The sequence below is a fragment of the Urtica dioica genome, chromosome 7 (assembly GCF_054948205.1).
Source record: "Urtica dioica subsp. dioica isolate 48M chromosome 7, U.dioica_male_clone48M_v1_H2, whole genome shotgun sequence".
In the NCBI taxonomy this organism is placed as follows: domain Eukaryota; kingdom Viridiplantae; phylum Streptophyta; class Magnoliopsida; order Rosales; family Urticaceae; genus Urtica; species Urtica dioica.
The window spans coordinates 44203387-44215064 of NC_142762.1; the positions used below are offsets into that span (position 1 = coordinate 44203387).

General features: G+C 29.0%; 1 protein-coding gene across 1 annotated transcript; it reads right to left on the bottom strand.

The window, feature by feature from the left end:
* Positions 1 to 1780: 1780 nt before the first annotated feature.
* LOC149391961 (protein SOB FIVE-LIKE 5-like) lies at positions 1781 to 3034 on the bottom strand. The gene is made up of 4 exons (XM_089620540.1): positions 2411 to 3034; positions 2230 to 2295; positions 2051 to 2126; positions 1781 to 1956 (listed from the first exon to the last, which is right to left on the bottom strand). Exons 1-4 carry the CDS (start codon positions 2771 to 2773, stop codon positions 1925 to 1927), a joined length of 537 nt encoding a protein of 178 aa, XP_089476666.1. The 5' UTR covers positions 2774 to 3034; the 3' UTR covers positions 1781 to 1924.
* Positions 3035 to 11678: the final 8644 nt, after the last annotated feature.

Sequence of the window (11678 nt, forward strand, 5' to 3'; positions counted from 1 at the left end):
ACTTCAAACAAAGAAAAAATAAATAGCGACATAAATACATAATATTTTTAAATTTATACATTTCTATTTACATTTTTTTCGACGGCATAAATATATAATTTTTTATTTTAGGTCTTCCGTAATTATCAAGCCATTAAATAAAAATGGAAAGACACATGACTGATGGCGAAAAAATAAATTGAGTATATAAGTATATAAATCTGGAAATATTAACAAAATCTTTCGCATATTTTCTGAAACATATGTTAAACTCAATTTTTGAAAATATAAGCTTTATATCATAGAATACTAGTGGAACTCTGATTCTAACTCTAATTCAAATAATCCATCTTTGAAAATGTCAATTAGCCGGTGGTATCCATTGAGACCTAATATGATCAATTTTTTTTTTATCTTTTAAAAAAAATAAAAATGTTGAAGGAAACATTATCTTTATGCCTTGAAAAAATTGGGGATTAATGTTATTTTTGGTATCTCATTTTCCGTTCATAAATTTTTCTCAACAAAACAAATCTAAACTTGAAGATTCTTTTTTGTCCAACTACATAAACGCAATGGTCACTATCAAAATACTCATAAAAGTAAAAATTTCCTAATAATTGTAGAATCTAAATTTATTTATTATCCTATGATATAAAAACGTCTATTTGCATAAATCTACTTCGACTTCTGTTTACGAAATTTCATGAAAATTTTCATTGAAATGGGAGTCAAACTTATTAATTTAGGAAATGACTCTATAAACATCTAATATTTTCGAGTTTATACATTTATATACCCATTCTTTTTTTTTCCGGCGGATGTCACATGTCATTTCGTTCAAATTTAACGTCTTGATAATTATAGTAAAACTAAAACAAGATATTAGACATCTATACCGTTGAAGAAAAAAAAAATGAGTACATAAATTTATAAACTTGTAAATATTAAATATTTGTGCCGTCTAACTCCTAAAAAAATGCATATTTTTATTTGTTGTCGTCAAAATGCTCTTTTAAAGGCATAATTTTTGCCATAAAAAAAATACACAAGGAAGAGGGCCTAATGCTTTATTTTGTCTTTTTGGTTAAAAAAAAAAAAAAAAAGACTTGGATTTTGATTTTGTTCCATATAGTAAAAAATAACAATTAAATATTCGTTTTGAGCATTGGATTGGTGTTTTTAGTAAACACTTTTATGTTTTTCTCACCCACCAAGTTGTTGTTATCGTAGTTGTAAGCTAGGCTGGCAGTAGTTGAAGAAGAGAGATACACAAAAATAATAATTATAATAATAAAATAAATGGGTCCCTGTTGGTTGGTTACAAACTTATACTTCTATTTTAATTTTGGCCTTCTATAACTTTTTGCTCTTTCAATTTATTTGTCCTATCTATCCATGTGTGGTAAGGTTTGATATACTTTGATAGCAATATGCAAATATGGCCTCTCTCTATACTTGACTCATCTCTATTTGCCAGTTGGTTTCTACTACTCAATGGTCCATCCATCTTTTGAAACTGAAAATGTGATTATTTTTTGCCATAAGATATGTAGTGTAATGGGCAAATATTCACAAGTTTGACCGGAATATCAATGTCACTTGAATTGAATGTTCCATTTTCATGTTGTGAGTATTTTTTTCTTCTTTCTTTTTGATGATTGATGAAGTATATATTCAGCTATAAGAAAATAAGATATATTTATAGTTAATGTTCTGACTCTGAGGTTGTTTCCTGCTTCGTTGACAATAATAAATAATAAATAAAAAAAAAAAAAAAGAAGAAGAAGAAACAAAGAGGTAAAGTATTCCCTATTTTTTCCATTGATTTCATGCCTTCAATATAGAGTTTTTACATTGACCCCATTTCTTCTTCTATAGCACTAGCAACAACATCAGGGAACTAAACAATACATTATAATTATAGCATAATGATTTTCACCGGTCACTCCCAATTACCACCTCCTTGAAATTCACCTAGAAAATGGAAATTGAAGACATAACATTTTAGCAGAGATTTAAAAGTCTATGATTCTGTTTTAAAACAAGACCAGGTAATTAATTTTCTAACCTGGCTTCTGTGAAGGTGAAGCTTTGGCCAAAGATGACTCAAACATACCAAAATGCTTATCAAATGCAGATTCCCCCTGAAACAAATCATACATAAACATTCACAAAAGGAAAATATATAATATATATAAAAAAATATATAATATATATACCATATAAAATCATATATAAAAAGGAAACCTGAAAATGTGTTGCAGAGAAACAACCCTGAGAATAAGCTTCTTTCCTTGACAAAGTGGACTTGTTCTGTACAACATTAGATTCAGAACAAATATAATAATTAATAAATAAATAAATTCAATAAATGCTCATATAATAAATAGGCGAAAAAGATACAAATAAAAAAATAAATAAAAATTGCCTTGGAGAGAGGAGAGCTAGCAGTGTCATCAAGGCATGAATGGTAATGATCATCACTTTTGCACTTGGCAATATTCCTCTTGTAATTACTTCTCTTCTTGCTCGATATCTCGTCTCTTTCCTTGTTCTTCGCCGAGTATTTGGAAGCCGAGCTCAAGCATTCTTCGCGATCATCGTCTTCTTCGTGGCAATGCGGTGGACCCGATGAAGCATCGGACACCATTGACAAATCTTCTTCTTCTTCTTCTCGGTAAGTAATATGTCTTTGATCTCTTTGGAATTCGCTCTTCTCATAAGATTGCTCGAAATAAACCGTCCACCCGGATTCGCATCCGCTGCTGAATTTCGATGATGATATGTTCATCTTATAATAATTCACTGATTTCCCTGGGTTGAGTGATTAATATATAGTGCTATAAAGAGAAGATTATTTATATATGGTGAGGGATAAGTATTTTATTGGGTCTCTATCTATACATGCGTTGCTATTTATACAAGTAGTAATAAGAGAAGAAAGAAGGAAGATTGGAGGGAGAAAAATAAAAAGAGAGTAAGCAAATCACATTCAAATCCTAGACTATGTTTGTCCTTTCTCATATCCTTTTGTGGCCTGATTATTTTCATCGTTTTGTGAAGGAATCAAAGCTGCCAGTTGGCTTGTGGTATGTCTGCATGTAAATTTGAGAGAGAGAGAGAGAGAGAGAGAGAGAGCAGTTTTTACATTTGCTGGTGAGATGATAAGAATAGTTTAACAACTAATTAAAAGAGAAGCAATCAGTGTGATAAAAATAAGTAACTGACACTAGTATTTTCTACAAGTACAAACTTATAACAAAATATTATCATTGGTCGTAGTTATTTATTAAGCTTGGATATTTAACCGACATCTAAAATTAACGACAAAAATCTGATTATTTAAACTTGCATGTTAAAAAGACAAAAATATTTTCGCCCGCTCTGATAGGAGTGATTCTCATCCACACAAATAGGCCTCACATATGTGAAAAGAAACTCGTCAAACTTAGCCAGCCGAGTCTTTCAAAAAAAAATTTAACCTTTTAATCGTTTTAAAATTCTTCCCATCTTTGGTTATATCTCGATAGATATTTTTTTTTTTTAAATGAATATCTTTATAGACTTTTATTATGCGAAGTATATCTCTTCAAAATGTTGACTTTGTAACTCTGGTACTATGTGTTGATTAATATTGAGAGAAGTAGCACATGCTATTTTTAACATTTTTAGTTGTAGAATATTTTGTATTTCTAATTTTATGGTGGATGTTAGATACGGTCTCTTGTTTTGATAATTTTTTTAGTCAGTCGAGTCTTCTCTTCAGCATTGGACGCTTTTCTATCGAGGTTTCTCTATAATTTTAAGTCTTTGAAATTCCACTGCAAACTATCAGTATATCTGCAAGTGTCGAATTTGAGGAGATGGTTTTCTAATTTAAAGGTTGGAAGCCATTTTCTGGATGGCTAATGCTTGGGTGAGTGTTTTTCCTGTCATCTTTATCTTTAGTTATGAAAGAGTTTATCTTCAATTTCAAGATAGGGTAGCAAATTCCGAATAAGTCCAAGCATGATGCAATTCATACGTAGTGACTTCGAAACATAAGAGATTAAATAATTTGTTCTTATTCTCTCTAAAAGTGCACGGGTCAATTCAGTACTTTCAAAATATACCTAAAAAAACTATAAAATCTTGAAGAAACCATTTTCGATTGGTATAGTTAGTTTATTGATGTTAAGTGGTATAGTTGGTTAATTTATTGATGTAAAGTGTTGTGTAGAATTTCAATCTGTATGTATTATAGCTCATTAGTAACTTTTTGCATAAGGAATAATTTCTTGATTCAAAGAAAATACATATTGTATAAACCAACGTTTGTTCTCATTGTTTTGTTGGTGTATGCGTAGCCTATAGTGTTTGCATTAAAAGCTTAAGCTATTTAGTTGTACTTCCATGGTGATGTCCTTTTAACATACGAATAAGTGATTGTCATATGGCTTTGTCAATTTTTGTCAAGGCACTGGCTCGGGTCTGTGGCGAACTTATTACTATTATTTTCTATAAAAAATAATTTATGGTACATCTATGTCATTAAAGCTTTTATTTTTAACTTGGCCATGTATAATTGATTATATGAGTTGTACAAAAGCTGGCCGTCCCAATCCCATATGGTAGCCTCATATTTTTATTTACCATATGCCTAACCGTATCAGATAGAGTACACAACTTTGATTGCATTTCATATATATCTCGTGGCTCATTTGTTCGGTATTTTTAATTCACTAGGTCTTATTGCTAGGTAAGGAATTACCAAGTAAATAAAATATTGGATCGTAGCTAAAAATATTAAAACATATACAAAAGAGGGTAAAAATGTAGGATAAAGCTATCATTTTGTCTTCATTGGAAAATCTCTCTCTCTCTCTCTCTCTCTCTCTCTCTCTCTCTCTCTCTCTCACACACACACACACATACACATATATTTTTAAAAAAAATTATATCATTTATGTCTCTTGAGATCGAATGATACTTATTCGTTTTCGAATATATCACACTCACATCATGAGTAGATATTTGTTCATTGCTACGTTGTTAATATTAAATTTTTATCTCTTATTGATAGGTATTTTAATTTTTTTTTAATTCTGATTTATCAAAATTGATATATTGAAAGTATATTTTCCCCATTGAAGAAAATTTAACTATTATCGACATTTTAAATTGATTTTTTTATATGGTAATTGACCAAAATAATAATACTGAAAGTTGAATTTCATAATGAAAAGATAATTGAAGATATTGATTGTGATATATATGAAAGCATAAGGCATGTATAGAACATTAAACTAAAATTCCGGAGGTTGATATTTTACCATATACCATATTTGAAATTGTAGGCATTCCTGAAAGAGCTAGGCATATTTTCTTTGCTCTTTAAAGCAGCCAACTGTTTGAGTTCAGGTGTACAATATGAACCAATAAAAAGACAAAAAGGTCCATGCAATTATTAGAAAAGGGTAAATATTGACTTCTAAACAAATTAACACGTTCACGCTCTCTTGTTTTTAGTGTCATTCTTTTTTACCATGACCGAACAATCAATTACATTATTGCAATATGATTACATTTACCCTATTTTGTTCACATATAAAAAAACAACAAACCCTACAATAATGTCATGGTATATTTCTAGATTTGTGGCTCGTTAATCAATATTTCACGTGTTGGAATCTTTACCATAAGTTTGTTGGAATATTTGTGTCCACTATATATATATATATAATATATATAAATATATATTACCAATATGCATGGGACACAAATATATCATTTTATTTCATATGCCAAGTCTCTTGCACATCATCGATTATATATATTCAGTATAAATGTACATAAGAACATACATATATTTATGGCGGTCGTGATTATTTTTCTTACTTAATCATGGCTCGTTAGGTATTGCTAGCTAAGTTAGAGGCGACTAGGTCTTTCTCTATTGTCTCTTGTGTGTGAGTGAGCTTTTGTGCTTGACAGCAATTTCTCATGACTTTTAAGATTGGAACCCCACACCAAATTTATTTATATGTTTCTTTGATTTGTTTTTTTACCTTTTTTTTTTTTTTCTTGGCCCGTTGAAGAATCGGCGGATCAAGTTGACTCTTGACTTCTACTCAGACTCAGTACTAACATATCCTACACACAAAAAACAAAAGTGAAAATTATGTGTGTATGATACGTGTGCATTAATTTCTCTTTTTATTTATTTATTTATATTGAGGGATGAATATTAATTTCTCATTATTACTGATCAGTCACATTGAATAGATGTTTCTGTGGCACAAATTTGAGTGGAATCTGCTTGTCGGACATTAAAAATCATGTTTTATATGATTGATGATCAATTTGTAATGATTTAAGCTATTCCTCTCAAAAACATTTTTTTAGTTTTTGAGTGGAAAAAATTGAGAACAAAAATTGAAAACATGTTTGGTTTAAGTTTTTGGAAACAAATTTCAAAATATTTTGAAGTTGTTTTGTAAAAGAGTAAAGAAAACTGAAAACAAATTAAATGTGTTTTTGGAAAAAAAAATTCTTTCTCTTCTCTCCTCCTTCTCCTCATCTCCTCTTTTCATTCTTTCAAAAACAAAAATAAAAAATATACCAAACATTTTTTCAGTTTTTTCAATTTCTCAAAAACAAAAATGAAAACTGTACCAAACAGCTTTTTGAAAACAACTACAAAACAGTTTTTCAGTACAACTACAAAAATTAGAAAACAGAAAACAAAAAACAGTTTGAGTTAACTACCAAACAAGCATCACACTTTTAACAAAATATCACACGTTAGAACGGTAATTTAACGTGTTAAATATAAATTATTTTCTTGATAGCTAGGTATAACGATGCAAATTTAGCGCATGAAATGGATAAAACCGGGCGACATTAGTGCCCGCATCATGAAAAAAATTATGAAAGGTCAAAATTTGAGCATTTAAAAGCGTAATTTCTAAATCTAACGGTCGGTTTGAAGGTTTGAAAGCTTGGTTGAACAAATGAGGTTTGAAAGCATTTCAATGCAAAGGACCGTTCTGATTTGGCAAAACCCAAGAGCGGAGGCAGGCGATGATCACGGGAGCATATGCTCCCCTAAATATTTTATAAAATTCTTTTTACCCTTATTTTGTATTTCATATGATTTTGTTCTGTTTACCTATTTGAAAAGAAACAAAATCTTGCACCTAATTTTTTTTCAATATTGTTATCATATACGGTCTTATGAGTTTAAATTACGGCTTCGCCGTTGATCACAACACCAAAATAAGTCTTCACTCATTCTCAAGTCTTTTATTTTCCTTTTTGTTCATCGAAGTGAAATAGGTGGTGCTATATGTTATTCAAGCAGTTATTTGTCATTCCAATATCAATACGAGAATAATTATATACCGCTTTAATTTAAGAGAGTATACTAAGCGTTCTCCCAATTTTCTTATCAAGGAAAGTTTTATTTCAAGATATAAGCTTTTTTTTTATTATTATTCTATATCAAACATGCGTGAATAAAAGGTATCTAGCTAATAAAATAAAAAAAATCTCTGGAAAACTGAAAGCATGCCAGTTATAAAGTGTTAGATTTTTTTTTTAAGTCTACGTGCTTGAGTTTATTTAGAGAAATTATATCACTTATTTATGTACATGGCCATGCTCTAGAAAAGTTTTTTATTTTTTATTATTTTATGGATTGATTTGATTCGTGCAAGTTACGGCGTTAGAATTATCTTACGTGACATCAAGAGCGGATAAATTATGAGTATGAGAAAGATGACCACGCTAGTATGTATTTTTCTTTGATTATTTTATTATGTTGTACAGTCAGCTTCATTTCGTGTTTGTTGCAACTGTTTTTTTTTTTTTTTTTTTTTTTTTTTTTTTTTTTTTTTTTTAACTTTAGATATTGATCCGACGTCTTTAATTTTGATACCTTACTAATCTGTAGGGTCAAAGCTTCTACGCTCCCCAAATTTAGCATATATATACAATAAATGCACGACTGAATATATATACACTAAATTTGCTTCGCGACAAAAACCTTTCTCTATTTTAAAATTACAAAATCCTTTCAAGTAGACCTTGTATTGTACATATCCTTCCTTGGGACCCTTCGGCTTTTTTTAAGAATATATATATACATTGTAAAGATGTTAATAATTATTCAGTATAATTTTTTATACATTACTTCCATTTTTGTATAGATTTAACCATTGGTTGGAAAATAAAAACAATCGGTTGGAGAACACCACGAAATGGACATTCCTATGTTTTCCCGCGCAATCATCACATTCTTGCTGGCCAAATATTGTAAAGATGTTAATAATTTCCTCCATAACGAAAAATAATGTCAATAACCAATTCATTGTTTTCAAGATACCAACTTGTTCACCTTCAATGTGTTCCAATTCATAAAATAATATAGTATGTTATAACTTTATTATGGGACCAGAAAAAAATACTATTCTTGACGAGAATCTGAACTGTTTGACTATTGTTTGATTACATGTAGAGAAACCATTTACATCTGAATCAGAACTGTTCGTGGGGAAATAATGGGAAAATTTTGGGGGGGAAAAAAAAAAAAGACGACAAAAATTAGACACTGGACTTTTACACTCTGCGAAAAGCCAAGGCTTATATGAATCAAAATCAATTGACAACGACATACGGATTTATAGTAAATATCACGTGGTTGTGATACATGATAATTATTTGTGTACATATGTATCTTCTTTTCCTTTTTATTTTTCTGTCTGAAATCAATTATGCCAGATTTTAATTAACCTTGTTCGTGATACTGTCCTTTTTTTTTTTAAGCTTGTGGCCCAAGTCCATCGTCATTATTCTCGATGATTCTCATTTTCTAAATCATATCTCTAATGCATATCTATTGGTCCTACTTCTAAATGGTGGTTAAAATTTGTGCCTTATTTTATAGGCCATTCGAACAATATTCCAATCTTTATAAAGAAAGTAGTATTCCCTATAAAAAAAAATATACATATATATATAAACTAATTACTTAACATAGAATTTATTTGTACATAGTTAATATTAATGAAAATAAGAAAGTTAATAATTATAACTTAAGTATCGTTTTTCTAAATCATCGTCACTGAGAAGATTAAATAACTTTATATATAGCACGTAAAAATATGATTATGTATGAATATGATGATACACAAACTTTCTTTCTTCGTCATCTCATCTCTGTTTGCTTTTTCCTGCTTTTAACTGATGTCATATCATTTATATATATATATATATATATATATATATATAAGTGTGTGTGTGTGTATATATATATATGGCTGTCATCGACTAAATATTCTTGGGAAAGCCGAAGTTATTTATTTATTTTTATACTTTTTCTTCTTCTATTCCGAATTTCCAATCCACTTTTTCAACTAAATATCAGCAAACTATTTTGTTGGCTAGCTTCTGAAAATGAAATGAAAATAAAATCATAGCTTTTCACCCTTATACTTTTTAAATTAGTATGGACTTTTTTTTTAATAATTCATTTTTTACATTATAACATTAAATATTTAGAGCACATATTACAAAATATAATTTTCAAACGTCAATATTGCGTTTCGTATGAGACTGAATCATCTTTCTGTTATAGATCACCCCAGAGACAGAATTTCTTGCCACCCAAACTAATTTCTTGAGAGTTAATATGGGCAATTAGACTCCGCCTAAAGCTATTTGGTCCTCTTATTAATTATTATCCATCGGAAAAAAGATAAAATTTCTACTCTTTTTATATTGATATATACACTTATTTTAAAGAAAAATCTTATAGATTATGCAATTTGAAACGTTGAATTTGTAATTTAGTCAACACTTTAAATATGTTAAAAATCTAGTCACATTTGATGACGTGGACTCATTAATCAGAAAACATTTTATTTAATTGTCCATAACATTTTTATACATTATCATTTAGGTAAATTTTGGTAAATGATTAATTTACCGTAATAAACAAAACTTTGATTAGTTCTTTAAAATAGAGTTTGAAATTGATTAGATTGTTACTGACACTTTATTTTGAAAAACCTTGATTTTTTAATTATTTTTTTCTTAATAAAACAAAAATCCTTGAATTTCGACGCCTTTATTTATTCGTGTTGTTAAAATTTGATACGCGTTTCACTGTCTGAAAACTTCAGTTTCATGCTTCAATAAATCCAAGTGAATTTATTCCATGTGTCCGCATCAACAGAATTACAAAGAGTCAAAATGGGCTTCATAATGCGACCGTCGAAGATATATATTTTTAATAGTTAAGACCAAAGAACGCTAACAAACGAAAAATGCCAACATGCCTTTAATTTTCATGCATTTAAAAAAAAAATATCAATTAAATATATAGTCATATTTACAGTTTCATATTACAATAATATTAGTAAATTTTGGATAAATAATCATATTTACAGTTTTACATTGTTATATGATCAATGTTTCATGAATCTTAAATAAATAGTTACGTCTATATATTTACACGCATAAATTGACATAAATAACTTCACTTTTTTATTTTAATAAAATAGCAAATCAAGAATATCATGTTATTTTTATGACTATTTATTTTAAATTTACGAAACGTTGGCTATATAGCAATCTCAAATACTCAAATGTTTTAATTGACTAATTATCTAATTTTTTGTAAAAAAAAAACGATGATTAGTGAGCTGTACAACATGTCACTGTCCAATGACAACTAGTCTGACTTCACTTAACCATAAGTTTTTTTTTTTTTTTTGACAAACACTTAACCAGAAGTTGTGTTGTAACTTGTAAGTATTTCTTTGTAATAATGAATGATGATATATAGTGAGAGGAAAAAGTGAAAGGAACGTGATATTCAGTCGTATATCCATGATGAACATGAACCCATATGAAAATGTTACAACTCATGGCCAATAGAGGAATGAAAATCCAAAAAGCTATATTAGATTCGGAAATCATTATTAAGCCTAAAAGCAACAAGTAAAAAGGCAGATGATATTCCAAAACAAAATGAATAATTCAAGTTTATGCTAGACCCACCAAACAAAAGAGTTAATAAGAGTATCAATTAATTTTATGACCCATAATACAAGAACCATGTTATTAGGGGTAGACCCCATTACTCAGATGTCACTTTACAACAAAAAATTTCACAAACTATCTATTTTGTTGTTATTATTTTGAGATAAGCTATAAACGAGAAATATTACATATATATATATATATATATATATATATTACAAATTAGTAGAGTAGTTGCTCTAAAAAATCTAGACGAAGATATAGAGATGTTATTATTGATCAATGTTATTATTTATAGAAGATGTTCTCATTAAATTAATTATAATATCATCATTGCTCATATGCTCGTCCGAGCTCTCTAGAAAGAGACCATCTTGCTATTTGGTTTGCCTTCCTCTTGACGCTCATAATATATATTATGCACTACTCATTAGACCTATTAGCATATGGTTCATATGGTCTCCTTATGCTTTAAAACGCATTCGCTTCCGTAGCTCAAATTTATAGAGCAGTTTGTGTCCGATGTCATCGTGATGATGTCGTGGAGCTTAGTGAATATAACGCTCTATGCATATACTAAGATAAAAAAAAAAATACACTTTCTTTATCATCGTCTAGGTCAATACACTTGCTTTGTAAACTTCTACAAATTTATGTCTTGTTCTACGGTT